At 51.0% G+C, this 26,224-nt stretch overlaps 13 protein-coding genes across 13 annotated transcripts; 5 read left to right on the top strand and 8 right to left on the bottom strand.

Moving 5' to 3' along the window:
• Window positions 1-257: 257 nt before the first annotated feature.
• Window positions 258-1,179, bottom strand: K441DRAFT_631160 (Prefoldin alpha subunit). Its single transcript, XM_067646302.1, has 3 exons — window positions 1,094-1,179; window positions 880-1,044; window positions 258-814 (listed from the first exon to the last, which is right to left on the bottom strand). Exons 1-3 carry the CDS (start codon window positions 1,116-1,118, stop codon window positions 549-551), a joined length of 456 nt encoding a protein of 151 aa, XP_067507345.1. The 5' UTR covers window positions 1,119-1,179; the 3' UTR covers window positions 258-548.
• On the top strand, window positions 1,083-2,286 carry K441DRAFT_372443 (Clavaminate synthase-like protein). Its single transcript, XM_067641461.1, has 2 exons — window positions 1,083-2,135; window positions 2,200-2,286. Exons 1-2 carry the CDS (start codon window positions 1,248-1,250, stop codon window positions 2,218-2,220), a joined length of 909 nt encoding a protein of 302 aa, XP_067507344.1. The 5' UTR covers window positions 1,083-1,247; the 3' UTR covers window positions 2,221-2,286.
• On the bottom strand, window positions 2,226-2,879 carry K441DRAFT_655767 (uncharacterized protein). Its single transcript, XM_067647914.1, has 2 exons — window positions 2,509-2,879; window positions 2,226-2,445 (listed from the first exon to the last, which is right to left on the bottom strand). The coding sequence occupies exons 1-2, from the start codon at window positions 2,589-2,591 to the stop codon at window positions 2,352-2,354; spliced, it is 177 nt and encodes a 58-aa protein (XP_067507343.1). The 5' UTR covers window positions 2,592-2,879; the 3' UTR covers window positions 2,226-2,351.
• On the top strand, window positions 2,808-3,849 carry K441DRAFT_547223 (uncharacterized protein; the record flags this gene model as incomplete). Its single annotated transcript, XM_067642901.1, has 4 exons — window positions 2,808-2,884; window positions 2,943-3,179; window positions 3,227-3,348; window positions 3,407-3,849. 4 exons carry the CDS (start codon window positions 2,808-2,810, stop codon window positions 3,847-3,849), a joined length of 879 nt encoding a protein of 292 aa, XP_067507342.1.
• A 1,898-nt stretch (window positions 3,850-5,747) lies between these two features.
• On the bottom strand, window positions 5,748-6,786 carry K441DRAFT_675210 (uncharacterized protein; the record flags this gene model as incomplete). Its single annotated transcript, XM_067650833.1, has 2 exons — window positions 5,748-6,084; window positions 6,143-6,786. The coding sequence occupies 2 exons, from the start codon at window positions 6,784-6,786 to the stop codon at window positions 5,748-5,750; spliced, it is 981 nt and encodes a 326-aa protein (XP_067507341.1).
• A 2,258-nt stretch (window positions 6,787-9,044) lies between these two features.
• On the top strand, window positions 9,045-9,767 carry K441DRAFT_372428 (uncharacterized protein). Its single transcript, XM_067641460.1, has one exon. The coding sequence runs from the start codon at window positions 9,152-9,154 to the stop codon at window positions 9,722-9,724; it is 573 nt and encodes a 190-aa protein (XP_067507340.1). The 5' UTR covers window positions 9,045-9,151; the 3' UTR covers window positions 9,725-9,767.
• A 701-nt stretch (window positions 9,768-10,468) lies between these two features.
• On the bottom strand, window positions 10,469-13,033 carry K441DRAFT_372492 (uncharacterized protein). Its single transcript, XM_067641463.1, has 2 exons — window positions 12,614-13,033; window positions 10,469-12,556 (listed from the first exon to the last, which is right to left on the bottom strand). Exons 1-2 carry the CDS (start codon window positions 12,781-12,783, stop codon window positions 10,912-10,914), a joined length of 1,815 nt encoding a protein of 604 aa, XP_067507339.1. The 5' UTR covers window positions 12,784-13,033; the 3' UTR covers window positions 10,469-10,911.
• A 1,736-nt stretch (window positions 13,034-14,769) lies between these two features.
• On the bottom strand, window positions 14,770-15,773 carry K441DRAFT_694348 (uncharacterized protein). The gene has a single exon (XM_067652718.1). It carries the CDS (start codon window positions 15,469-15,471, stop codon window positions 14,953-14,955), a length of 519 nt encoding a protein of 172 aa, XP_067507338.1. The 5' UTR covers window positions 15,472-15,773; the 3' UTR covers window positions 14,770-14,952.
• A 563-nt stretch (window positions 15,774-16,336) lies between these two features.
• Window positions 16,337-18,416, bottom strand: K441DRAFT_372297 (uncharacterized protein). The gene is made up of 3 exons (XM_067641458.1): window positions 18,195-18,416; window positions 16,631-18,013; window positions 16,337-16,561 (listed from the first exon to the last, which is right to left on the bottom strand). Exons 2-3 carry the CDS (start codon window positions 17,924-17,926, stop codon window positions 16,499-16,501), a joined length of 1,359 nt encoding a protein of 452 aa, XP_067507337.1. The 5' UTR covers window positions 17,927-18,013; window positions 18,195-18,416; the 3' UTR covers window positions 16,337-16,498.
• On the bottom strand, window positions 18,257-19,441 carry K441DRAFT_605973 (uncharacterized protein; the record flags this gene model as incomplete). Its single annotated transcript, XM_067645387.1, has 1 exon — window positions 18,257-19,441. The coding sequence occupies one exon, from the start codon at window positions 19,439-19,441 to the stop codon at window positions 18,257-18,259; it is 1,185 nt and encodes a 394-aa protein (XP_067507336.1).
• Window positions 19,442-20,294: 853 nt separating this feature from the next.
• K441DRAFT_655761 (Rox3-domain-containing protein) lies at window positions 20,295-21,757 on the top strand. Its single transcript, XM_067647913.1, has 3 exons — window positions 20,295-20,453; window positions 20,676-21,304; window positions 21,370-21,757. Exons 1-3 carry the CDS (start codon window positions 20,324-20,326, stop codon window positions 21,448-21,450), a joined length of 840 nt encoding a protein of 279 aa, XP_067507335.1. The 5' UTR covers window positions 20,295-20,323; the 3' UTR covers window positions 21,451-21,757.
• Window positions 21,758-21,901: 144 nt separating this feature from the next.
• On the top strand, window positions 21,902-23,594 carry K441DRAFT_655759 (HAD-like protein). Its single transcript, XM_067647912.1, has one exon. It carries the CDS (start codon window positions 22,338-22,340, stop codon window positions 23,181-23,183), a length of 846 nt encoding a protein of 281 aa, XP_067507334.1. The 5' UTR covers window positions 21,902-22,337; the 3' UTR covers window positions 23,184-23,594.
• A 490-nt stretch (window positions 23,595-24,084) lies between these two features.
• K441DRAFT_605964 (cross-pathway control protein 1) lies at window positions 24,085-25,383 on the bottom strand (the record flags this gene model as incomplete). The annotated part of the gene is made up of 1 exon (XM_067645386.1): window positions 24,085-25,383. The coding sequence occupies exon 1, from the start codon at window positions 24,883-24,885 to the stop codon at window positions 24,085-24,087; it is 801 nt and encodes a 266-aa protein (XP_067507333.1). The 5' UTR covers window positions 24,886-25,383.
• Window positions 25,384-26,224: the final 841 nt, after the last annotated feature.

The following is a 26,224-nucleotide window of genomic DNA, read 5'->3' as shown; positions in this document are numbered from 1 at the left end:
TCCGGCTGGAGAAGACGATCCTGCACCGAGCGCGGGCCTACGGCTCCTTGTGAACAAGCTAATTTGCTTGACGAACATAATTCAAGGACGCGTCCTTGCCATGGATGATTAACTCCTGTCATCTGCTTGTCTGCCAGGTGGTCTGTTGGGGCGCCAAGCTATTGACGGATGCACTTTTCTAGTTATGGATAAGTGGGATATTCACGATGCATTTCCCTGCTTGGAATTGCAGAGTTTCGTGTTATAGATAGGAATTCCACAAGGCTTTTCTCTGCTAAAACTACAGAGTCCTCTTGCCCATAACTTTGGCATTGGATACACGGATGAAGCTATTAAAATTCTGCGCTCCTGTGCTCAGCACGATTCTCAAAACCATCCTTGCAGCTGAACTCTAGATTCTCTAAAATCGGCTTAAGGGTGCCTTAAGCGCTTTTGTGCCTTATAGGCAGTTACAGTCTATTTAGGGGGTTAACCTGCCTTAATTACGCCGAATGAAGAGTTCTAAGAATTTTTGACAGGTGTCTCCGTATATAAACGTATCTTCTCATTCAACCCTCTTGAGAGACTCCTACGACTTTTTGCCTTAACACATCCTCCACTACCCGTAGATTAGATGCCTTGCCTTGCACTATCTGCTCTAGGTCCTTCAGACTTTCCCCTAAATTGCCGATTTTGCGATTATAAAAGTCAGACGCATCTGCGGTGCTTTTCTCGATAAAAAAGCCTGTACCAATATCTACGAGGACATGAGTACTGCTAGCGAGAGTCCCTGGGACGTAGAGAGAAGATGTTAGGGGAACGAGGAGGGGTTTATCTGGATTAATCAAATGTTAGTGGGGCTGCAGTCAGGACTGGTAAATCAGTTGCAGGGAATATTACCAGCGGTTTTTGCGTTCAAGCCTGTAGATATGGATTTCAGACAGTCACGAAATTTAGATTGAGCTGTGCGTAGGGACTGGAAAGAAGTAGTCAGGTGCTCTAGCTCAGTGTCGAGCTGTTTTTTGAGTTGGGTGAGCTGTTGGGCAGTCAGGCTCGTAAGCTCGACTGTGAGCGGGTTAGCGGAAGCAATAAGATGTAGGGAGAGAACATATACTCTGCTGCCCTTGGGTAGAGGCCATCGTGGTGAATAATCGAGGTTATTGCGAGATGGGACGTAAAGTTAGATGTGGGATGTTCGTCATGTGCTTCCGCGTTTACACTGAAGCGGTTCGTAACTCCGCCCAGGCAGCTTTGACCTTCACCAACTGATGATGGAGCTTCTGTTGCTTGATTTGCCATCAATGGCTACCAATATGAATTCGCAGGCTTCTCGCATTCTCCGACGAAGCTATACAACCATTTCTCGGTTCAAGCCTGCCAAGTCTCTTCAATCCTTCACAATCGAAGCCTTCCGCACTGACTATTTCACCACTGGGACCCCCGTCCTCCTCCGCAACCATTTTCGCTCCATCCCCGCCATCTCGAATTGGTTCCAATCGAATCCCAATAGTCGCGACTCGCAAGACCTTAACATCACCTACCTCGAAACCTATGCTCCGACCATCGTTCCCCTCGAAATAACGCGCTCGTCATTCTCCGCTTCCTCTCCGCAGCAAAGTCACCCAGCAGCCGAAGAATTTGAACGCATCCACGCACCACTCTCTCTATTTTTCTCCTTCGTTTCTCAACCCAATACGCCTACTACACGCCTCTACCTTGCTCAATGCCCCCTCAACTCCCTCCCACAACCTCTACAATCTGACCTACCGACCCCCGAGCTCGTCCTCAAAGCTGGGAAAGGGGATATCTATGACACCAGCCTCTGGCTTGGCCGTCCACCAACCCGCACGCCGCTGCACCGAGACCCGAACCCAAACCTCTTCGTGCAGTTAGCGGGGAAGAAGGTCGTTAGATTGATGGAGCCACATGTTGGGCGAGCGGTCTACGAGCACGTGAGAGCGCGGAGTGGGCACGCGAACATGAGAGGTGAGGAAATGATGGTGGGGGAGGAGATGAGGAGGCTAGAAGAGGCTGTGTGGGGAGATACGGGTGGGGAGGTGGGGTGGGAGGCGAGGTTGGTGAGTGGGGACGGACTGTTCATACCAACGGGATGGTGGCATAGTGTTAAAGGGGTTGGGGAAGGGATTACGGGATCGGTGAGCAGATGGAGTGAATGGAAAATTTTTCTGAAGACATACTGACGTGTGACGGTCTGTGCAGGCTAATTGGTGGTTTCGATGATGTGTGGCTGGTGGAGGAGATCTCAAGCTGCCGATATCGGGCGTGAGAAAAAGTTTCATGCACAAGATTTAAGCCTCTTGATACATGGTTGGTGGTTAAAAGCGCTACAACTGCCGGCATAATGAGCGCGCTCATTTCGGAAGCAATAGCAGAGGCAACACGACTCTTTGCTGTATGTCGTAGCCGCCTACACTCTCTATCATGGGAAGGTAGAAGTAAATCAAGGCATGGCTGCCCAAAACGTTAAAATCTTAAGAAAGATATAATGCTAACTGGTATCCTCAAAAGGTAGGGAAGAAACCCAGGAGATACGAAGAAGATGCTGTCCATATCAGGGATGTGAACAGGTGGTGTCTAAAAGCTATAGTCATGGTGGTGGGCGTTCAAGGGATATTTATGTGAGAATCCATTTGAAGTGCGAAATAGCATGGGATTTATATTGGCGTTGAAACGCAGGTTCTTTTTATGAAAAAGCGCTAACTTGTTGTTTCTGAATTTTGTGCGGTTATGAAAACTTGCTCCATGTTTATTTTCTGGTAACACGGAACGGCATACTCCTCCCGCTATATTCTTTTGTGTAATATTCAATGGATTATACGCTCAGGTGCAACTCGTTGAAATGTCGTGCACATCTCAATGATCGAGCCGTCGTCACCACTTGCAGGTCAGCATCCTCAGCATCTTACTCACGTAGTCCTTCGTAAAGCTAATGCCTTTCGTAGTCATGTCTTTTGTATCAATTGTTCAGATAGTCTTGGGCTTTCAAGTTCCGCTGGCCTCACGAGGATATGCCCAGCCTGCTCTACTCAGCTAAGCAACCCAGATGACGTTGTCGTCACTCAGCTCAACCCTACCGAGGACTACAAGACGAGTGTCCTCAGTGGACTGAGTCCGGGCATCATCATGGAGTGCGCTACTAGAGGCCTCGCCTTCTACAGCTACCAGACTTCGCAGGAGATGTGGATGCCTCTTAAATATTTTCCCTTGCCAGGCTGACACGTCGCAGCGTCTACCAAGAGTTCTTAGCGAAGAGCCTCACGGAGAGATACTCACATATGAGCCAGCAGATGGACAAGCTTATCCTCGAAGCCAATTCCGAGATCCAGGGTCTCCAAGACAAGCTCCAGGGTCAGTAGAACTCACTTTTCCGTCAAGACCATCAACACTGAGCAGACATTGCAAACAGCAACGCAAGCCGAACAAAGTAACCTCGGACAGAAAAATCGCGAACTCGTGGATGCCTTTCGTGAGAAAAGCAAGACTCAACAGCAGACCCAGAAACTTTACCAGTCCCTCAAAGCCCAAGTCATGGCATCTCAAGTCGCTACAGCAGCCACAGACGAAGCCGAGAATACCATCCATACAGCATCTCGCGATCGCCTTGTCGATAGAATCCCAGGGACTCATAGAGGTCTTCAACACTTCAACCAGTTTAATGCTGATTATCCGGGCGGAAGGCGCCATGATCGACAGGGAAGTGGTAGCTCCGGGGGCAATGAAGGACAAGTGCACAAGACGCGTAATATTGGGCTGGGAAGTTCTTGGAATAGTCAAGCGCAGAATACACGTAACTGGACCGCGCGTAAGTCGCCCTCATTCCACGAGATCCGATTTGAAAAGGATTCGTAATGACTAGCCGATAGAAAGCGCTCCAGTCTCCAGAACCCCTCCCCAGCACCGCAGTCGTCTCCCAGTTTTTGCTCAGAGCAATACCCGTGGAAACACGTTTTTGAGCGCTGACACGGGCTTGCAATTCCAAAACACGCCTATGACGAGACAACCTCTGCATAGCTTCAATGCATACGCCTTGGGTGGCGGTGGTGGTGGCGGTAGTGGTGGCGGTGGTGGCGGTTATGGCTTCAGCGCTGGCATGAAGATTGGTAAGCAGCAAATCGATGGCCCGCTGAATCGACCAAGACCTAGAGGAATGAGGTAGAGAGGGCTGTAGGATATATTCAAGCGGCAGCTACAGGACGAATACGATAGCGGTGACGTATGGATCTCGGCCATGCTACCAAAGCCTAGGAGTGCGTGGCATTTTTATAATCGAGCGAGCCTAGAGTAATCATAAGTTAGGCAGTTAAGCTAGCTGAGCTATCTCGACGGAGGATAGGATGCTTCCTAGGTGTATATATAGATACTATACTGTTAGGCCGCCTTGTCAACGCGTGTCAACGCGTGTCAACACAGGAGGGGCAAAAAGAAAAAACTCGTGTTACAAAGAACGAGCATCGTATTATAGGGAAGGATATAATTTGTTTTACATACTATGCCAACCAAAAAAATAATAATCGATTCTCAAGGCTATTTGAATCTTTGCCCGGCACAAGAGGGAATAATATATTAAGAGCTTGAGGGATATAGGAAATGGTATAGGAGTCTTTGCTTGTAGCCATGAAAATCGGGACCTCACGGAACGACAGCATAAGAGCGGTAAGAATTTAATAAGAAATCAGTAATCATTGGCGCAAATTTTTATCAGACTACTGGGAGTCTAAAATTCGGAAAGTGGTCTCGCAGGTACGAGAACTTAGCGATTCAGGGAGCGTAGTCGAGTCAGACGCTACGCCCCATGCAACAATACGGCAAGGTGGATGGCATATTTTGAACAGTAGAAAAACTTAAACAGCATGAGTCAAGCGGTGTAGGATTTCATGTATTTGGAATATTTCGTCCACACAGGGTCGTGGCGTTCGTTGGTGCGGCGTTGTACAAAGTACCCCTTTTGCTGAACATTTGCCTCCCACGTCTATAGAAATGTCCCTCTAGCCTCTATTAATGAACTTCACCAGCACACGCAGTTGATCGAAGGATGGCAATCCAAGGGCCTTCCTTAGGTAGATGTAATGTGGTTATTGTGGTTGGGAATCAGGATAACGTAAGTTCTCTTCCGAATGATCACCCCGTGCCCTGTGCCGCAATTTCTTGGAACAAAGACTAAATTGATGGATTCAATCATATTGGCGCCTCTTCAACGTCATATCGTGACAGAAGAAATCCAGAATGAAGGTGTTCAGATGGACGCCGCCGTAAAGCTGTTGAGAGATGATGTTGAGAAATGAAAAATCGCTTGGTCAAAGTAGTTGGGCACTTCCACGGAGCCCGCGCTTCCACAGCTTTCACCCCTTTCCCCAACCCAAAGAAACACTTATCCGCCTCCTTGAACAAATGACGATACTAACATCTCTCGAAATACCAGTACCAAGCCCCCACTGGCATACTCGTGGACTCCGTCGGCAAATCCCCTCCCCGTAGCCTCGCAGCTCCTCACGCAATACCCTCAAACGCCTAAGCCACTCAACGCTGAGTAACGAACGAGCTGGAGGGGTTGAAAAGCCGTAGGCCATCCTATAAGCTACCATGACCGCACCTGCCGTAAAAATCCCCCGAAAACAGTAGGAACCGTTACTCCAATAAAAGGGAATATGTTCTGATGAGCAGCACCGCTGGGGAATATTACAAAACGAGTAATTCACCGGATATATCTAACTCCATAGTCACTCCTGCGGAGTGGACATATCTAGGCCTTAGGTCGTAGCCCGATCCAACGGCTTTCGAGAAACTGCGGAACGGCGACTTAACTCAGGGTGTTCTTTCCGCTCGTGATTCAGCTTCGCGTCGCTCCTCCTAAACGTCTTTTCACATCCTTGGCAAGGGTACTCTCGAGCACGACTACCCGGGGCTCCATGTTTAGTTCTTATGTGTCGGGACATGTTGCCTTTTCTGGAGCTCCCTGTGAACTCTTGGTTACAGCGGGGGCAGCGCTCAGGGGCTTGAGACGGGGATGTACTATTGCGTATTGCGGGAGACTGCCGTGCATCCTGTGTTGGCGGAGAAGATGATGGAGTGCTCGCACTGAGATGCCTTGTAAGTATATTAAGTCATGAGCTATGCTAACTTTTAATTGGTAGGAATCACTTACTGCCGGTTAGGTATCTCAAGGCTTTTGAGTCCAGGATTCCGGCCAGGCGAACTCAGTGGCGACGAGAAGTCATACGTGTCTTGAACATTATTGGGAACCGCTCTATCTGCAGGTTGACCCTCGTATGGTGGCTGTCTGAGTTGAGCCGAAACCCCTCCGCTGTTAGAAAACTGAAGAGCTAGGACATGGTGACTAGCGTTATCTAATACCGCATTGAGAGGATTACAATAGTGCGGACTGGAAACGGTCAACGTCTCCATCGTATAACCCCCAGCAAGAGGCGAGAAAGGCCTCTTATTTCCCAGGGGAGTGTGGCTTTTGTCCTGATATTCTGGAAATTCTCTGCGGACAGGCCGATGCCCCTCATTCGGCCCACCGGCCTGCCCATATGACTGGCCATTGCACCCACCCGGGTAATCTTGCTGTATTGTATACCTCTGATGTGTTGGGGATTCAATGAGGCACTGGTAGGCCTGTCCGGGTGAACCACGGTATCCGTTTGGAAGGCTGTACATCCTGATCTGTACTGCACTGCCTAACTGCTCCACTGGAGATTGTGCACTTAATGACGGTATGTTGGTGGGGTAGGAGGTTCTGTGTCGCTCATCAGCGTGAGCAAACCCGTTAGCTCGACGAGTGAACATGTTGTCTGCCAGTTTATGGAGGTCTATTTACTTTTTGGAGGAGGGTAAAGAGCAATGCGGTGGGCTTGAGCCAAGGTTTTGGGGGTGAAGGTATCCGAAATTCGCTATATACCTGAGTTGGGTTGGCAGAATCGTTCCAGCAGTCCCAGCAACGGTACGCACGATAGAAACTTCGACCTCCGGCTCGGTTTACAGTTTCTGAGGATGGCTGTCTTCGCTCCGGTCGATCCCTGGATTTACGCTGACAAGGGGAAGAGAACCGCAAGATCTGGGTACACCCGTCAGTTGTGTACTTGATGGCCTGCTTCAGCCTTTCGTTTACCTGCGATGGGATCTAGACGTTCTTTCTGTCAAAGCTTCTCAGACCTAAGGAGTGAATACCACAACTGGCGCCTTAATCCGGATGGATATAGGCCAGGAGAACTTACTGTGGGCTTTGATCCTCGTACAAACCGAGATTCTCGTCAGTGCACACAGTACATAAGGTCTTGGAGAGGGGAAAACTTGGAACGAGTATAAGACTAGGGTCAGGAGGTGATATTACAGCGAGGCTGGAGGGCGGCTTGTGCGAAAGCCTTAGCCAGGTTCTACCCATGTACCTCATACAAATGGAGAGCTCCAGTAGCCTTACTTTCGCCAACCCACCCAGGTCTAGAAAATTCCCTGGCTTTCGGCTTCCCGGGAAATATCAGCAGCTTACTTGTTTCAGACTGCCGCGAAAGTATTCATGGGAAAAGCGCCGGCAGAGGAATGCTGAAGCTGGGTAGATATCGCCGGTGGCAGCGCACAATGGCCAGTGCCGTATTAGGCAAAGCGTGTCGAGCCGACTCATCATCCAGAAGGTGCGCAACAGAAGAACTTTGATGGTTGCGCGCATTGGTCTTTGGCTCGACGAGACAGCAAGGATATCCAGGACATCGTGACCGGTGTTAATGATTGAAGTGTTGCTACTGGTTCTACTGCAAAACTAAGGTAACATGGCGATAGCGGAGCAGTTATGATAAATCGCCGTATCTGGGTCCAGCCTACTCTGGCCTCGCTGAGCCACCACGCAGGTATTCCGAACTTTAATGTTGCTCGGACTAGTTGCTCATCCGCGGCGATTATTTGATGGTTTAAGGTCAACTGGCAGTGTAAGTTACACAGTCTCTGAAGGGAGACCTTGCAAAAGGGGAGAATGGTACCGCTAGTTCTAGCGCCGGCTGATTTCCCTTTACATATTACTGTCTGATTTGTTTCGAAAGCCTTAAGAACGGCCTAAATCGCTGCCTGAGACTGCAAAAGTATAGTCTAGTACAATACACTGGGTAAAGAGGAAAAGTAGCAAGGCGCACTTGAAATAGCGATATACACCAGAGCATAGCCCGGCCTCTGACGGACCACCCGCCATATAAGCACGACAACAAGACAACGAACACGGTGGATAACACGACCTGCCAGCCGTCGATCATGCCCATATTACGCCCATATTACCCCTAGATTACGCCAGGCCTGGCTATGGGAGCAAAGCCGCAGTCATTTCGGAAGGTTCGCAAAAAAAAACAATACTTTGGTCCTCATAGGGCATTGCTCCGCCTCCTTATCCCTCGTGGGGCGCCCTAGAGCATGTGCGCAATTCAAGCCTGCGACGCTTAAAACCCTTCACCGATAGAGCTCGTCCCAGTCTAGACCCATTTCAGAGTTGCACCGTTAGGATTTGCTAATCTGATATTCGGTGGAGCACCTGAACAAGGACAAGATGGCTGTGCACAGGCACACCACCATCAACGGACTCACTGTTAGACGCTCTCTCTTCCTGCTATAGCTCCGGGCTCCAGCATCCCCAGCGCCAAAGCCCGTAGAGACGACGGCGCTACGCTTGCATGAATTCTTGCATGGAAGCCACTTAAGAGGCCTGGCGCGTAATATCTCGTGGAAGTTAATTTGGCGCTTCCTCTGATTACTCCAGAGCTTAAAGTAAATAGATCGCCAACCGTGTCATATCAACCTCATCAGCTTGTCGCAAAGTCCATGCAAACACTGTGACATGCAGGCTGGCTATGCTTAAGATAAGGCACCATACTAAGAGCTTTGTCATTCTCGGCTGAAAATTCTTTGGATTTGCATTGTTTTGTTTCCTGCGGCAGCTGAGAAACAAAAGCAAGACCGCCATGCATTTTTAAGCATACGTTATAAAATGCACCCAATCTATTGGGCCTAGAGCGACAAATAGGGGCCGTGGACACAAAGCAACAACACCGCTACTCCACTAATGACGACCAGAAGTTGTGGTAATCGGTTAGCGCGCTTAGCGGACAAAGACCCATTCATGAGACAAGAGAGCCGAGGGAGGTTGATGTGATGAGGGATTTAGCCGGGTCCTTGGATGGTGGCTTCGAACCTAATCAATGGCCAGTCAAACCACCATGCTCCTATTGCAAATGGAGAAGACTTATGCGAGAGGCCGGGGCCAAAAGATTTTTGGGACAAGATGGTGTGGCACTGTGACCCTGAGCTTGCTGAAAGCGTTCGGGTTCCCGTCCGTAGCTTGCGCAGGCCGAACCATGGGAAGATCGAAAGGCAAAGCACCTCATGCAGAACATCGGCAGTTTTATATGGATTTGGAAGGTATAAATCTCCCGATCGCGTTCTTCACGTTGTGCCGAACTCCACTTTCTGTTACCCTAGCAAATCTCAGCAGCGGCACAAGAGCATTATATCAAAATGCAGTCAAATCTACTTTGAGCTACAGTCCCTTTGTCAGAACGCCGCATTACTCTGCGCATGGGATCCTATCACTGCCAAGACCTGTCACTTGCGTGGAACTGAACGCCAATCACCCATACTAACAGTCTACCACACCAATAATCGTCTGCAGTCGTTTTCCCCACACCACCCGCTCCCCTGCGTGTCAAGGTTCTGGTCTAACCGACAACTAGCATCCCCAACTTGCTCTTGATTTTACCTTGCCGTAGTCCCTTGTGGCTAGGGACGTCGACAACTGCACCCAATTGATTGCTCCTGCTGCCGCTCCGAGGCCCAACCTCACACCCTTTCGCTTAACATTGCCGAATCGCCTAGGATGCTGTTTGTGCTGGGTGCCCCCGCGTTTGACTCCAAGCTCGCTGGACGGCAGCTTAACCATACGCTTGGACGTTTTAGGAAAGTCTGCGAAACATGCGTTAGTGCTACAAATGCGGGAGCAAGGCTAGGGCCGCGCCGTCGCCGTGGGAGAGCGTATCCGGGAATTGTGGGCGCCATGTGGCTCCCGGAACGCACGTTCGCAGTGGCCCGTTCGTAGCTCGCGTAGTCGTGCCATTGGAGCTTGCAGAAGCGGGGACGTTGCTTGCAGCTCACGCCATGATGGACATGTCTTGAGCCGTTCCGGCGTAGGGGTTTCTTGGCCCGAGCCGGAGGAACAAAGCCGGGAAAACAAAGCCGGCGGTGAAATAAGCTTCCCACAATAAGCAAAATCACGTCCTTGGTAACCCCCAAAAGAGGAACATTATGTCTGTGGTAACCCCCAAGAAAGGAAATTATTTTCTAATCAAGGCTATTGAGCCTCATTTATGAGCTCACTTCTTGCCGTACCACGCCGATGATCTTTCGCACTCTGCCCCCCATCCGCGATAACCAGGCAGGACCCCACAACCTTCTCATTACATAGGCCATGACGACTGCGCATCTTCTCATTTGCCGATCCACTGGGTATTAGGTTTAAGCCGCAATCATCCAATCGCATGCTATTCCTCACCAGTTGCTGACATTCTGACTTTGCAAAGTAGTCAGCATCAGCAGTGGTTTACCAATCTCATCTTCGTGTGGACGTACCAATGTGCGATAGTTTCTGTGGGAGTCGGCGCAGTGCATTTTCAAATCACAAGTCAAGATCATACGGGCAAGATTGTGATAAAAGTTAATACCATGCATGATAGTTTCATCGCGTCCTGAATAACCATTCGTTAAAGATATTACCCAAAGATCGTGGTGCGAGACCCGCATATGTACAATGGCAAGAGACTTGCTCGGCCAGCAAGAATCGAGTATTCATACGTCTGCCGACATGCCGGCAATATTAGGAGCGAATCCTGCACTGCAGGTACCCATCTGGCTAAGGATTGAGCCTCTTCCGGCGAAACTCAATATTCATCCTGTCCTCCCTCTCTTCACTGGCGGTCGACCCTTTCGATGCTTCTTCCACTCATGCTTCTTTTTAGCATCTTTCCTTCGGTAATTCTTCCCGCAAGATTGGCAAGTCAGATCCTGATTGCTCTCTTCCGGGTTGCGATGCTTGAGTCGAACGTGTCTTACTCGGTTCCCTATATTCCAGGCCCCGGTGAAAGTCTGCTCACAATATAGACACTGGATCGCCGAAGGAGCTAATGATAGCTGTGCTGACGTTTGAGTCGGCGGCGAAACATAGCCCAGGTCGACAACCGCTGTACCTAGGCCGTGCATTACTGGAGCGATTAAGGTTGGCTCGACTCCATTTTGGCTAGTGCCACTAGCATAAACCGAAGCCGCAGGGGTCTGCATATTCTGCTGTGGCATAGCTTGATGCGATCTCCCTTGCAGCGGAGAGGGGGAGCTGACGTGCATCGATGACGGCTCGTAGCCAAAGCTGCCTAAGCTTGGCCAATGATCATTATTTGGATAGCTTAGCCGACGATGGTTTCCTAGAAAAGTAGATACCAGCGGCGACATGCCAGAATGGTTCACAGTATCATCGAATGGGTCGCGAAACTCTAGATGCGGGTCGTTCGGCCCAATGGGGAGAGCACCCTCTGGCTCCCTAGCCATTCCAACTTCTTCAAGCGATTTAGGCGAATAATAGCCATATGCTGAGGCCATCGTAGAATGTCGTTGTTGCTGCTGCTGCTGCTGCTGATGACGATGATGATGACGATGATCAAAGTAAGTCGGGTGAGCGCACTCGATGGTGTAAGGGAAGGACGGGCTATACGGGTGATATGATTCACCAGGCGATGACGGGGATGCGCTCGCGGATGAGGGAGCATTGGAGGAAGAGTTTAAACCCATCTCAATCGGAGAAACAGTCCAAGGCAACTGAGGAACATTGTCTCTCTCGCTGGAGTACTTGAAAGCAACTGGATGTGGGGAATATTGCACATTAGGGCTAGTGGTTGGACTAACTGGAGACTGGGGTTCGAGCAACGGAAATGGCTGGCTACCGGCATTGCTGTGAGTGGCCTCTTCGTAGACATTGATTCTTGACGGCTGGAAGGGAGTATGTGGAGGCGGCGTCCTGCCGGAGGGGAAACAAACGTGTGATGTGTGTCCTTGGCGCTCCTGGACCAGCGATGCAATGCCTACAGCATTTTGTGGCGTTTGGATATCAAGAAAATTTTGTCCGAAATGGTTGTCGTTAGGTGGCACACCGCCGGCGGACAACTCATATGGATAGGGCGCTTCAAGTTCAGCAGGAGGGCGCTCCTCGCTACTGAGTTCTAGGGGGATTGAAGAATCAGATAATTCGGGCATTGATGGAGGTGAATTTTGCATTGGGCCAGCACCATGAAATTTATCGGAAACTCTTCGCCACATTTTCTTTATGTGCTTTTGTAAGCTTTGGATTTCTGCTGATTTTACACCCAGGGCCTGCTGGCAGATGTTAGGTCGCCGGAAAGAACTGCCGCGCTTCGATGATGAAGGACGATGCTTGGAATTAGGCCGGTAGTCCAGGCTGCCGGTAAAACTTTCGTATGGTGGAGGGTGTTGCGTGCCTTGATGACGGCTGCCAGAGCTTCTTTCGCAACGAAAGGAGTTAAATCTGGAATCGTATAAGCACAATGCTAACCAAAATGTAGGAGTGGTGGAGAATACAAACTGGAATATCCAGCCCTGCTGTGACCGTTCTATCAAGATTTTCATCTTCGCAAAGGTCTTGCCGATATATTTTAGCTTCTGGAGTAAGCAATCCAGTTGCAGGACCGAAGGGCCTTTATCAGCGTGAATAGCTCGGAGGACGACGAGAACAGCCACACCACCTAGTCGCATTTGTCCTCCTGATGGACTGCATAAACTTCAACCTATGGAGACCCGGAAAAGTTGGCAGAGGACTTGATAACGCAATGAGCGCGATATCCATGCTTTTGCCTTGCCACGTCGATGCGCCCGTAACTCGACCGATAAGGGGAACCATCTCTGGGGAATCCACCGCGAGCAGGGTTGAGCGTTTGCCTGATGGAAGGGCGGAGGGCGTATGGTCACGGTGGTGCTATCGTCTAGCGACTGAGGAGCTTCGGGGAAGTGGGGCATATTCACTACTCATGCCAAATGGTTGCCTGTTATTTCAGGACGACTAGACTAGCACGAAGCTTGGTAAATACGACTCTCGTACCCGGTGGTGCATGTTTTCCCTGGTGTATTTTGGCCTGAGGACATCAGCGTCGGCACTATCATGAAGTAGCAAGCCAGAATCAAGGAACTTACGCAATATCGTCTGCCTCTTTGTTCAACCGACACCGCCAAACTGACGCTGTTGCTAATCTAAGTTCATGCCGAGCCGTTGTGCGAAGGGACACCCAGAAAGGTGCCCGCGTCTCAACAAGCGAAAAGGACTTCCGACTCGTGTCGGTGAGGCCGCGCCCAGATACTTTCCCGCTGGTACATTTCCACGATCCTGGAGGACTCTCTCATCAGCTGCCAATTGCTTTTGCATCCGCAAAATTGGGCTTGTGCTAGGAGTGTCGCCCTTCCGGCATAGTCCGCGCTGGTGAGGGAATACCGAGTCTGCTTGGAGGACTCTGCGGTATGTGGCATTTGAGGCGGCTCAACTGGATGGTGGGGGTAGGCGGCTGTTTTGCGGAGGCAACATTTCAAAGAAAAAGCAATGGCAAGCAGTCGGAATTCGCTCTTCTAGCACGACAAGAGCAGTTCCATAAGGTATATCATATACACAAAATATATAGGGGCAGTGCTGGCCCCATTTGTTTGTAGGAGGAAAGCATAGCCGCTTTTCACTCTTTAGGGAGAGGCTGAAGCTGTAAGGCTTTCTCCAAGGTTGATTTCAGGTGATCATTACGCCTGGCAGCGGTAATCACTTCGCTAGCAGGTGCCGGCTGACGCCACAAAATTTTGTTGTTTCTTGCATCCGTCTCCACGTAAGTCATGAATACATTTAAACCGCAGGACTAGTTACAACTCAAGCTCCTGACGCTTCTATCGCATACCCCGAAGAACCAAGGGGTAGAGGAGCGAAACATTGGGCACCTATCTGCCAGCTCAGAGCATCTGGCGCTTAACAGGGAGGCCGCCATTTCATCGTTTAAACCCCTGACAGTTGCCTGCTCTGTTTCCAGCACCTGACTCCCCTAACTGGGCCTGAGATAAGAAAAGAAAGTATTGCTCTTTGCTGTTTGCGGTATAGTTAGAGAGGAGGACAAGTCCTTCAAAATTGGCTTCCCGCTGTCCCTAAAAATAGACATTAGCTGATATCAAGCATTTAAAACACACCGCATTCGCGTCTGCTGATGACAGAGAAAAGCTGGAAGGAGCCGTATACGGTAAGGTGGATGTGCGATCGTTAGGATAGTGGTGCAGACCAAGAGAACGAAACAGGTCTAAAGGGTGACGTCTTAATAAACTGGGCTGGTTACATGAATCGCCCGCAAACGCAGCACGGGCCGCCCTTACCACGCTATGCGTCGATCCCCGCTCGTCACCCACAAAGCTGAAAGGCCAGAGGCTGCTCTTAGCTCTCCAGCATCCTGGCGCATCCCGTGGTTAGCGTGTTTTGTCAACCTTCCCCTAAACAGCAAAAATACCAAAATTTCCCCTACAAAAAGGCCGTGCGGGAGTGGCTGCGCTAACCACCGGAATTGAAGAGATGCTGTAGGTTCACCGATCGGCCCGCCCTTTCGCTCGGGAGCCCGCGTCAGAGCCTGTGGTCGTCTAGTCGCCCTTTGCCCACATCTACCCAACCACACTCGCTGCCCGTACATCATTATGGTCGCGGCGTCGCCCTGTACATCACACGCGAGACACGAAGCCACTGGCCAATGGGAACAGGGTATAAAATTAAAATTCATCGGTCCAAACTTTACTTGCTACAATCCGTAGCTGTCGATGATTTGACAAGCCGAGCCGCATCCCACCGCCCTCCCATGCCCCCCCTGTTCCCCGCCGTCGTCATATGCTCGCCCTTCCGGTCGCCCTTTCTTCTCCTCACCCGCGTTTCAGCCACCAGCCAAAGCTGGCAGTTTCGATACTCGCATGTCCCGCTCCTTTCACACCGGTTTTGCGAAGCCGGTGTGATCGGATCCTCCGGCGTGCTGTCGCACCGGACCTCCTACCTCCCGTGCCCGCCCTCGCTTCTGATATATCCAACACCGTCCCAGGCCATCTCCTGCTGGCCCTCCGCCAACCATGCTGCCATCTTGTCGTGCGGGTTGCTCTCGCTGACCCCGTTACCGGCTGATTCCGCGGACCCCTGCCGCTGCCCGGCGCTTCGGTCAGTCCAGGTTCGTGGGACGGCTTGCCATTGGTTGGTCCGGTTGGCAGTGGATGATGCGTTGCTCGAGCTTTGCGAGGCCTGTTGAGAAAGCAGATGAGTAAGTGTTGAAGCGAGAGTCGTAGATTGAGCGGGCGTCTCACGTTTTGGGAACTTGCTGAGCTGTTAGAGTTGGAATAGGAGTGATCAGTGGTGGTGTTGTCGGCTGTGGGGTTGTTCTGATCATAGGGCATTGCAACTGCTGCTGATAGCTCGCGTTTGAAATATGTGGGAAGTGACGTGGCACTGAGAGCCTGGGAGCGTTTCGAGAAACAGGTATGTATGATGCTGATGGACAATGAGACAGGATTGCACTATGCGATAGTCAAGATGAAGGGGAGTGTATCGGGCTACACAGCAAAGTTTATGAAGAGTTGGGAGAACAGGAAATTGTATGAAGACGGTTGACTTTACGTATACAGCGTGTTAGGGTATCAGTAGTGATTCTAATAAGGGGTAGACCTCGTAATCAAGAATACCCATAAGCATTTCAGGCATCAAACTTTATCTAAAATGTTGCAATCGCCACCAAGAGTCATAGTTCGGAGGGGGAGGACGTGGACGAATCTCCTAACTCTCCTTTCCTGCGGGACCGTGGTCCTCGAGGCATTGGCTTGGAGGGGGGTGGAGAAATCGTAGGGCGAGTGGATTTGATGGCGGAAGGAATTTCTAGGGCAGAGCCGCGTAATTTAGGAATTAGGAATCGAGATTTTAGGAATCGAAAATAGGGCGAAGGATTCTAGTATGTCGGAGTCCTTCCGAGCCGATAAACAGCGGTGAGATTTCATAGCTCAAGCACTGTGACTTGGCTGTTGAGTTAAACATGGCATTTCACGGTACTGTGTTTTCCGGTGACGAATGCTTTCGGGGTGAGCGAGGGGTATTAATAGACGTGTAAGCTAATTAGACTTATCAACACGTTTCATAACGAGTTCGACAAAGATTAAAGGTATCTTTTTTAAGTAGCCTCGTGAAATATAACAAACTTTCCACATGTCTTATGATCCAATAGAAGCTTGAAGATGCAGTGCAAGTGCAACACGTGAAGCGGAGTCCCAAGGCATTTTCTGTGAACGGATCCCCCAGAACGGCCTTAAACAAAGTAGGCTATTGAAATGGAGAATGCATTAATTAACCTTGGCCAAAATGCAGAGTAGAGTACACAAGATAAATAATTTTTCGATACTGCATTCCCTGGGTTAATTGTGGAATAGGTGTAGTTCATCTCAAGCGATCGTTACATGACGGTTGAGTATACACAGATCGAGATCTAGCGATTGGAAGCTGGGGCCAGCATAATATGGTCAGTAGCAATGCCTGAAATTGTGAAGTAGAGAAGGTATAGGCACTTACGAATTCCCTGCTTCCGTAAGGGTTAAGTTTCATGATGCCGCTATATGTCCAATCGTTCCTTTCATCTAGAGACATGCTTCTGAAAGCTGTGTTTCCAACCATGCTTTCATTAACGCATAACAGGCGAAAGTTCTGAACGCGTGTGTCTTGCAGCACTGTATTCACTATATCTGCCCATAACCCACAAGTGAGGCTGAAATATGTGAACTCGAGTTCGACCAGGGTCTCGCTGTGGCGAGATATGAGCTTGGATACTTCTTCAGCATGCGCGTGCATGCCACTGAGTCGAAGGCTGCGCAGCTTAGGCCAGGTAGGAGAACCCAAAGCGATCGGAATGATTGAGCCGTTTGGGTCAAACCAGGCCCCATACATGTGACATGGATCTAATTTCCACTTCCGAAGACAGATGGAGACGTTTTCTATTTCCTTCGCATGTTTTAGCAAAGTACGAAGTGCAGCGAAATTGACCGTGATATCCGGAGAGATATGATGACTACCAGGAGCTATAAGCTTGATTGGTAGTGTAAGGGTTTGCAAATGGCTGAAAAGATGAATGCCGGCGGAGAGTTGCTCCACAGGGATTGCGAAGGCGTAGTCAGTGAGTTCAGTGCCGAGAAGGTTCGAATTCGGAGCGGGAATGTCTACGCGAAAATTGCGAACTCCTGCATATTGAACGGAACCCAGTGCGCCAATGAGTATATGGAATCCATGCTGAGCTCTTTCGATATAGTTGGGATAGTCTTCGACGGAGGAGTAGGCTCGAGTGAAGTGAGGATCGCCTCGTGGGAGGATATCTTTAAGTTCTTTCGATTCTTTTGGAATGCTCCGCGGCCCGGGCGAGTAGACAATGGAATGGACATTTGGCATTGATTCTAAGGCTCTAACTAAGGTGTGGAAGAGAATTCCTGATGTCCGGATGCCTTCTTGGTCATCGTACAATTGTTGATATTGCTTGAACCGGCCACGTCGTCCCCAATTGTCCAGGCGATAGTCAGATGCGACATCACATTCCAAATGTCTCATATAAGCTCGCTCATTAGTCGCAAGGCCCTTATCATAGACGGATCCATCATAAATGAGCTCTTTCACGTATCTCTGGTATATCGGATGCTGCGAGATGGTTTGAAACGCACCCAGAGCCTCGTACCTTGGAGCAACAAGCACATGCTCGAAGAGGTTAGGAGAAGAGGTCTCTGCAAACAGCCTACAGACAAGGCGAATGGTCTTTAGGCCAACCCGATCCAAGTAGGCGAAAATCTCGATCAACAGTTCTAAGGGGAGGAAGACGAACGACATGGTGGTGGATGGATTAGTGGATGGATTATTGGTGGACGGATTGGCGGACGGTCGCTCGAAGGAAGATCCGTGAACTTCTTGGCCGAACTGCGAGTAAAGTAAGAGGGTATCATATGCTTGTCATGAAAAGTGCTGAGCAAAGGTCACGCTCCGGCACGTTGTCGAAGGCAGAAATGTGGGGATGTTTGGGCATTGAGGTGGGCGGTTGCCAAGCGAGCCAAGCTAATGAGAAAGTCATAACAGAATCGAAGCATCGCCCACGACTGACATTAAAACCACAAATGAAAACATGCCTCTACTTGGGGCTTTACGCGACTGTCACGATCCTTCTTAGTTTTGTTGCCGTAACTTTGCTAAGGCCGCCATAACGCCTTCACTCATATCATCATCTGCATGCTTCCGCCTTGTCGACCCGTCATTGGACGTTGAAGGTTTGACCTGGATTGTTCGTGACGACTGGGTTTCGTTTGCTACTTCTCGCATTGCCTCTTCCTCGTCTTCGTTGGGTGTCCACATTGAAACGTCTTCTGTAGCTCGAATCGATGATCTGCTTCCTGCATCTGCTCCCATTGCAGACGCTGATGAAGGCCTGGGAAGCTCGGCGTCCACCCTAACCGCTCCAATTCCTAGCCTCGCTGCTACGCGGGGATCAGGTTCACCGTGTGCTCCTAACGTCTGGCTTGACATTTCTGCTCGGTTGCCTTCGCTGTTGATGCCTCTCTTTGCGGCTTTCTTTATTCTGAATGGCTCTCGCACGGTGCCGCACCATCGCTGAACTTTTTTCTCCCCCCACCCAGCTATTAATGCAACTTCTTCAGGCCTTGCATTGACTGCCGTTCGAATGCTTCCAAAATTGGAGACGAGGCCCACAGCATCCGTCTTATTAATACTTCGTGGAACAGTGATGAATTCGACAAGTCTGTCAGAGTAGCCTGTGGATTGCGGCGCGCGAATGCTCGTCGGAACAGCATGCTCGTACGTCTTAAACAGTTCTAGATAGCGACCGGCTTCCTGGGCACTCCAGCAGAGCATAAGCGTGACATGGTTGATCAGAGATGTTTTGGATAATTCTCTGAGAGACTCCTCATGGTTGTCAATGTCGACCATGGTGAGAAGGATTCGAAGGTTGTATTGGCCCTTCAAATCTCGAATGCGGTTGTAGATGTATTCAGGATGCAAGCGATGATACTTTAATGACAAAAACAAAGCGCAGGTGGTTGCACCAAGCACATAATCAGCAGCTATGTCGGAGTATTCCCAGGCGACAGATCGCACACTGTTGAGAATGGGATTGCCTTTCTGGCGTGGGGATACCAGAATGGAAGTTGGGCCTGAGCGAGATGGGAGAGCCTGTGGCTTTGGTTGCTGGACTCTGGGCACGCCAGGCGTGTTCGACGTAGATGCTGGTGCATTTATGCGTGTTGTTTGCGGTGCTGTTACGCTCGATGCGTTGGTGGTGCGTTCAGTGACTTGGAAGGTGGCGGCCACATTGGAGTCGCCGCCCAATTCATCCATATTGGCTGTAATAATGTCTCGTAAGCATTGGCCTGTCAGTTAGGGTTATAGAATAAGCACTTAAATTTGGGCGATGAGACAAGGACCGCCGGTTTGTGTTTCTTATAAACGAAATCCTTCTCGCCTGACTGCCAAAAGAGCCGGTCACGTGCATTTCGCGGATGGGCTCCAATCAGCCTCAATCCAGCGATGAGATCCTGCTCGTTCCCTTATTCACACCACCTACTCACCACCCTCCGCCACCCGCCAAAATCGTCCCCACGGCATTCCCGCTACACAGGCTCCCTTTCTCCTGGACATTTACTCGGCAGATGAGCAGTATCTAGGCCCGATCAGCTCGACGCTGCTGCGGTGGAGCAGCGCCTCCAGCCTTTGTCAGTCAGCGCAAACCCTACCGCCGCACATCCCCATCGTTCCGCCATCAACCACAACCGGACACTGCTTCTTCACCAAGCCTACGGGCAACGCTCTTCGACATTTGTCGCTCCTATGTCGACTAGCCCGAGCAAGCGACAGCGCCTGACAGGATCCTTCTCTCCAGCTTCTCCGCCCTACCACCTCGCTAAGACCGTCGAGCAGACAAAGCCGCCGGTCGTTCAACCTAACACTCCCACATCGCCTCCGTACATGTCTTCGATATCGCAACCCAATGGAGTACCGTCTTCCACTGTGACTATCCAGTCCGAGATCACGCCGCCATCATCCATCGTCATGTCGTCGCAGGTTTCACAACAGGCCAGCACGACTATGAATCATGCATTCCCTACGCCCGCAAGTAGCACTGCGGGAACTGTTTCGTTTGCACTGAAAGATAGTGATGGGGATGCGCAGATGACAGACGAATTGATAGAAGCTGCCGCAAAGACTGGCGGTGATGTTGCCATGTCCGATTCACATGAGTACAGACGTTCTAATCACGACCGGCAAGGTGAAGGGTCATTAGCAAGCGAAAAAGCGGGCTTTGAGCGGCCAAATGCCGATATGGGCTCTCTTTTCAAGCTCTGCGAAAACCGTAAGGTCCCTTTTGTGCCATGCTCTCTTGCGCTATGTTTTGGTTAACACAGGCTGCTGGATAGCTCACCCTATCTCGCGACCGCATACCTCCCAAACATGCTCTCTTGCGCTATGTTTTGGTTAACACAGGCTGCTGGATAGCTCACCCTATCTCGCGACCGCATACCTCCCAAACATGCTCTCTTGCGCTATGTTTTGGTTAACACAGGCTGCTGGATAGCTCACCCTATCTCGCGACCGCATACCTCCCAAAACCTTATTGAGCTGTACGGTTTGAACAGCATAGCTGCAAGCGTCGCTAGAATAGATCCCGTTACCGGTGAGAAGATCAACAAACTCCGTAAGTCCTACGAAGGAAAGGTGAAAACCCTTCAGATCGCCGGCAAGAACAAAGCAGTGAAGGTGCCTGATGAATTTACGAACTTGTTACAATGGCCGGAACAAGAATGGCATAACCAGAAAGTCCATGGGAAGAATGCCTTGGACGGGCTTAGTGGGGATCTCCTAGGAATGCTCGACCGAGCGGTGCAGATGGCACCAGGAAAACTACCTGCTGCAGAGGCTGACAAGTGGAGGAACCTTGTGGCTACCGATGACGGCGTTAAATCGAAAGCTGCTGCTGAAATTGTTGGGAAGAAGCCCGTTCAGCCTGCTCCAAATGCACGATCATTAGCCGTACCCTCGCCCGCGCTTAAACCTTCACGACCGGAACGATCTGGAACAAAACGACGGTACAATGAGACGAGCTTCGTTGGCTACGGTGAAGGATTTGCGGACGATGACATTGCGGATTCCACTGGCGGCGAAGATGATGGCCGCAGTGGGATAACGAAAAAGAAGCGTCGAAAGGTATGAGGTTCATCGAAGACCTCTTGTCTGTCTCCTATGGACTGCAACTAACCATATCACTCCAGGATTATCCCGCGGGCAGCCCGCTCGGCGGACTTAATGACAGAAGTGGTTATCACATGGGAATGGTTGGTGTTCGTCGATAATGTGAACGATCGAACGCATTCTGGAACTGCACCACGACTCACGGAAATTCATAAAACTTTCACAGGTCTTAGATATACTTTACACGCGCTCTATGCCATCGACGGTGCTACGTAGTGCACCGTAGGCATTCACGGTCGGTTGCTCCGCGCTGGGTAGTTGAAGTCTCACGCAAGCATTTCACTAGGTAATTGCTAAACTATTTCTGTTGTTTCTGTTATACCCGCCGCGCTGAGCGTTCTGCTGCATTGGTTCTATAGGGACATACATGGATAAAGGAGTTTTTTTGGAGTACTTTGGACCTGATTGTGGAGTATCAGGGTTATATATCTCTTGGGTCACGCGAATGGAATATGCGGGCCGGCGTGCCACGGGAGTTTATTACTCTGAGCTATGTATGACAAAGTAGCAGCCTTTCCAGGCGCAATGAACATCCATCGAAACGTTATAAATGCTGTCCTTCGCTTCTATGCAACCTTGCAAGGCTTGCAGTGAAATGTATCTCGCTATTGTTATTTCCAGCAATGACATCCTCGAGTCCTCCCCACCATGCAACATCCCTGCACGTACTTCAGACGTCAGATCGATGAACCTTCTGGTCTTTTGTTCTAAAATGATCATAGGGCGCACTCAGCTGCGACACCTGCAACACGACATTCGAAGGGCGTAGGGCGTCGGTCTGGCATTTCTTGCAATAACGTAGCAGTGCTGCCAATATAGATATCGCAGTTGATTTGAAGATTCTGAATTTCTCACCGTATTCTCCACTGCTTCAATTCTAATCTCAATTGTCCTAGAAGCCAATTCTTCGCTGCTTTTTAATTCCACCAATAACCGTCCTTCCTCAACACAGCTCTCCCTTCTGCAACCGTCCTATCCCAAACGCACCATGCCTCTCGTCCCCTCCTCCACCCCTCTAACGCACTTCCGCCTCATCTCCTTCGACGTCTACGGCACGCTCGTGGACTGGGAAACCGGCATCGCGACCGCGCTGCTCGCCTCGCCGCACCTCTCCTCCCTCCCGTCCTCGCACCCCTTCAAAACCTCACGCAAAGCGCTCCTCAAGGCCTTCGAGACGCACGAGCGCGCCATCCAAACCGCCCACCCCAACATGCTCTACAGCGCCGTGCTGGGCGAGTCGTACAAGCAACTAGTCGCCTCGCTGCCCACCTCGACCTCGACCTCCAACGACAGCACCAAGGAGACAGAAAACGACGACGCCCTAGTCGTAACAGCAGCAGCAGCCTTCAGCACGAGCATCGCGTCATGGCCAGCCTTCCCAGACACGCTCGCAGCGCTGCACGCCCTCTCCACGCACTGCACGCTCATCCCGCTAACCAACACGTCGAACACGCTCTTCGCGCAGACCCGCGCCCATGCCCTCGCCGGCGCGCCCTTCGCTGCCGCCTGCACCGCCGAGGACGTCGGCAGCTACAAGCCCGCGCTCGCGAACTTCGAGTACCTCTTCGCTCGCGCCCAGGCAGACTTTGGCGTCCCCCGGGATCGCATCCTGCATGTTGCGCAGAGCCTGTGGCATGATCATGTGCCTGCGGCGAGGCTGGGGCTGGAGAGCGTGTGGGTGGATCGCGGGGGCGTGATGGGAGGGGATGAGGAGGGGGAGGAGGTGGCTGGGGCGAGATATGCGTGGCGGGTGCGGTCGTTGGGGGAGTTGGCGGAGAGGATTGAGGAGGCGTTTAGGGAGGAGGGAGGGAAGGGAGAGGGAGAGGGGGTTTGATCGTGCGGTGGGATTGGGATTGGCGTTGAGGCTGGGCTGATAGGGCTGGATCTTGATCTATTTCTGGATGATTTGCGTTGTAGCCGAGACTGATATTGCAAAACTCCTTCGTGCGTTCCTGGCCGAGGAGTTGAGACATGCATAAGCCACCTTGTCATTGCAATCCTCTGGCTCCATAAGAGACAGTGTGACTGGGGTATGAGGGACGCCGCTCAAGTCGCGATGAGTTGGCAGACGTCCCTCTGGTTCTGTTACACCGCAGGGCTTTCCTTTAGGCAGTGAATGGGCAGTGAATGTAGTTAAGCTCTGGTGTACGACTTAGCACGATAGGTTTCATAATGCTGCAAAGTGTTAGACGAACGTTGGCCTGAACATCTAATTAGCCGTCACGTTGCGGGCCATCAGGAGGAGTCACCAATTACAGTCACTCTCGCAAGGCTGAGAGTCATGGTTTTAAAGAAAGTGTTTGTATTAAAGCAAGCAGTTATCGCAGTCGCAAAACCACCATCGAGGCGACTCTACTCACTATGAAAACTAGAAACATCTACGACTCGAAGGCGCGCATCAAACAACGATGACGAGCATCCAAGGACCTCCCATTTTCTCAAAAATCACTAACATATACCAAGCCACGAGTCCATCCCAACTAGGGAGACATCAGAAACGGCTGGTATGAAATAAAGACAACGCGAAGCTGAAGAGACCAAGCACAATCGACCACGCTAAACATGACATGGAGGAAAAGCGCTCGAAGGACCCTCCGCTAACAGTACAGAACAGAAAGAACGAAATTTTTTCGGTCAAAGCATTAGTGCCGTGTGGCCCATGCCCTAGGAGGAAGCCTTCCCAGCTCCTCAAATCTCAAGAGAAGGTGTCAACGGGTGACACTTCACGAGGCAAATCACGATCCAGAGTAACCATGGGCATACGCAAGAGTTTTCCACTTCTCAATCTCAGCCTCGAGTTCCGCGTTTCTCCTCTCTAAAGTCTGAACATGATCGAATTTCCTCTGGCGGGAGTCACGAGCAGCAAGAGTATTGCGAGCTCGTTTCAAAGCAATTTTGTCGCTAGGGTCAACAGCAATTGGCGGAAGGGGACCCTTTCGACGACGAGACTTGACTCCGTTAACGGAAGCGTGAGTGGCGGGTGAACCATTAACAGAAGATTTTCTCCGGTTTGAAACATCAAGTATCACTGGTGAGTTGGTGCTTGACGAACTCGATCGTGCCATCGAGTTGCTGCTCACAGTGCGCTCAAGTGGGTTGGCAGTAGGCGGCTGAGATGTCTTCTCAGAGTTGTCAGTGAAAAGCGGGAACCAGTTTGAAGTATCCTGGAAGTCGCCATCAGCCTGAAACAAAGGTGAAGTATCATAGCTATCTGTGATAAAAGGAGAATCGCCAATATCCGGAGAAGTCAAGTTCGTGAACGCAGTAGACGGCGGAGCCGACGCTAGAGGGTCTTGGAAGATGTCCTTGGGAGAGACAGTTCGGGTCGACGACGAGGCAGCTGACGGGTCATTTATTGAGGTGAAGGCCGTCGAAGCCGAAAAGTCCCAAGACATATCGCTAGCGTGGTCAGACTGACCGAAGGCGGGGCCGAGCCCAGCGCTCATCATGTCGTAAGAGACCTTCATGTCTGGTGTTTGTGTGAGATTAATGCGAAGGCGAGAGTGATTCGAGGGTTTGTGAGAATTACCTGCCATATTTCCCGCGCTAGAAATTCGTTGATGCTGATGAATGTTCGGAGTGCTATTACCAGAAAAGAGAGGAACCGGTGGACGAGTAGATTGAGGCTGATGAAATCCTACAGAAGATGATGGGGCAGAATTTGCGTAAAAGTGTGGAGAGTTAAACGTAGGCCCAGATGGAGGAGCGCTCGGACGACGAGGTGGAAGAGAAACCTCTGTCGGTTGATCGTAGAGCACAAAGTCCGCTTGAGGCGGTACGAAGTCGGGTGGTTGCTGGAGTTGTGGTTGCCGTGAGGCTTGGGGAGCTGGTGAGGGAAGCCATGTTTGTTGGTGGGAAGCCGTGGTGAACGACGTTGCGTCGAACGGGGAAATGGTTGTTGGAAGCGAACTAAAGCTGCTCGAGGCTAGACTTGAGTTCAGAGGCCCTTGGGAAGGAGACTCTGAGAGGTTAAAGGGTTGAGTGGAGTGGTTTGACTGGGGAGCGTGTGAAGCTATGTTGTCGGCGGAAGTCGACAAGTTGGAAGAGGACGAAGAGAGCTAGAAGACAGCCATGCCTGTGGATGTCTTGTGGTGTTGCTGTGATGGTGCGTTGGTAGTGGGATAGAGAAGAAGAAGAAGAGGAAAAAATCGAGGCAACGAGGAAAACGCGGCCTTAAGTGGGCAGGCACCCAAGCGTGCGCAGCCGAACTAGCGCACAAGCGTTATCATTCTGTGACTCATTCTCTCGCCAAGGCGTCAGCGTGCCAGGCTTCAAGGCGGCGGGCGAATAGCGGGGCGAGGGAGGGTGCACCAGGCTCCAAAATTCGTTGAAACGCACGGGTCTGCTTGGGCCGGCATGGGTGCGCAGCGTGCTAGACCGCAACACGCCTAGCCAGATACCTTGAACAAAGTACACTCGTCGCAGTGCAGCCCCCAAAAAGCCTGCTGAAACACCTCGCTCGGCACCATCGAAAGTCCCACCGCTCTCTGGCCCATCAAGTGGCCTCGACAAAACCGAGAGCGAGCCAACGCGACAGCATTTAGACTCGGCAGCCACCACCAACATCTCAGTCGCGACCTCGAGGCGACCTCGATGTGACCCTGAGGCGACTGATCTTGATTACTAAAGCCGCAATCTCAATCTGCAAGCCGACGGTACTGCGGCAGTGCAAAAGTCGCAAGCTTTGCCTTAATCGGGGCCCGCGTCGAATTGCTCCGCCTCCGCCCCGCCCGCCTTGCGCCCTGCCATTGATTTTCGCACGGGTTTACGAGCACGGGGGGATTGCGTATAAGGGCGGTGCACTGAAACGCCCTTTTTGATCGGTCTCGGGGTCGGCCGCGGATGGGCAGCTGGACATGTTTCTTCGTGTTCTGC

The sequence above is a fragment of the Cenococcum geophilum genome (genome assembly GCF_001692895.1).
Source record: "Cenococcum geophilum 1.58 unplaced genomic scaffold K441scaffold_9, whole genome shotgun sequence".
Taxonomy (NCBI): domain Eukaryota; kingdom Fungi; phylum Ascomycota; class Dothideomycetes; order Gloniales; family Gloniaceae; genus Cenococcum; species Cenococcum geophilum.
Note: the sequence above shows the minus strand (reverse complement) of the source record. Positions and strands in the feature narration are given on the sequence as shown.

Coding starts and splice junctions, on each gene's coding strand:
- K441DRAFT_655759 (XM_067647912.1), top strand. CDS start 22,338: ATGCCTCTCGTCCCCTCCTCCACCCCTCTAACGCACTTCCGCCTCATC.
- K441DRAFT_372297 (XM_067641458.1), bottom strand. CDS start 17,926: ATGTCGTTCGTCTTCCTCCCCTTAGAACTGTTGATCGAGATTTTCGCC. Junction 16,562..16,630: donor CTTACGGAAGCAGGGAATTC/GTAAGTGCCTAT, acceptor TGCTGGCCCCAG/CTTCCAATCGCTAGATCTCG.
- K441DRAFT_372492 (XM_067641463.1), bottom strand. CDS start 12,783: ATGCGACTAGGTGGTGTGGCTGTTCTCGTCGTCCTCCGAGCTATTCAC. Junction 12,557..12,613: donor CAGCAGGGCTGGATATTCCA/GTTTGTATTCTC, acceptor ATACGATTCCAG/ATTTAACTCCTTTCGTTGCG.
- K441DRAFT_631160 (XM_067646302.1), bottom strand. CDS start 1,118: ATGGCCTCTACCCAAGGGCAGCAGA. Junction 1,045..1,093: donor CTCTACCCAAGGGCAGCAGA/GTATATGTTCTC, acceptor ACCCGCTCACAG/TCGAGCTTACGAGCCTGACT. Junction 815..879: donor CTTGAACGCAAAAACCGCTG/GTAATATTCCCT, acceptor TGATTAATCCAG/ATAAACCCCTCCTCGTTCCC.
- K441DRAFT_372428 (XM_067641460.1), top strand. CDS start 9,152: ATGGTGGCTTCGAACCTAATCAATGGCCAGTCAAACCACCATGCTCCT.
- K441DRAFT_694348 (XM_067652718.1), bottom strand. CDS start 15,471: ATGCCCTATGATCAGAACAACCCCACAGCCGACAACACCACCACTGAT.
- K441DRAFT_655761 (XM_067647913.1), top strand. CDS start 20,324: ATGTCCGATTCACATGAGTACAGACGTTCTAATCACGACCGGCAAGGT. Junction 20,454..20,675: donor TTTCAAGCTCTGCGAAAACC/GTAAGGTCCCTT, acceptor GCTGCTGGATAG/CTCACCCTATCTCGCGACCG. Junction 21,305..21,369: donor CGAAAAAGAAGCGTCGAAAG/GTATGAGGTTCA, acceptor ATATCACTCCAG/GATTATCCCGCGGGCAGCCC.
- K441DRAFT_372443 (XM_067641461.1), top strand. CDS start 1,248: ATGATGGAGCTTCTGTTGCTTGATTTGCCATCAATGGCTACCAATATG. Junction 2,136..2,199: donor GGGAAGGGATTACGGGATCG/GTGAGCAGATGG, acceptor CGGTCTGTGCAG/GCTAATTGGTGGTTTCGATG.
- K441DRAFT_655767 (XM_067647914.1), bottom strand. CDS start 2,591: ATGACTATAGCTTTTAGACACCACCTGTTCACATCCCTGATATGGACA. Junction 2,446..2,508: donor CTCCTGGGTTTCTTCCCTAC/CTTTTGAGGATA, acceptor GGGCAGCCATGC/CTTGATTTACTTCTACCTTC.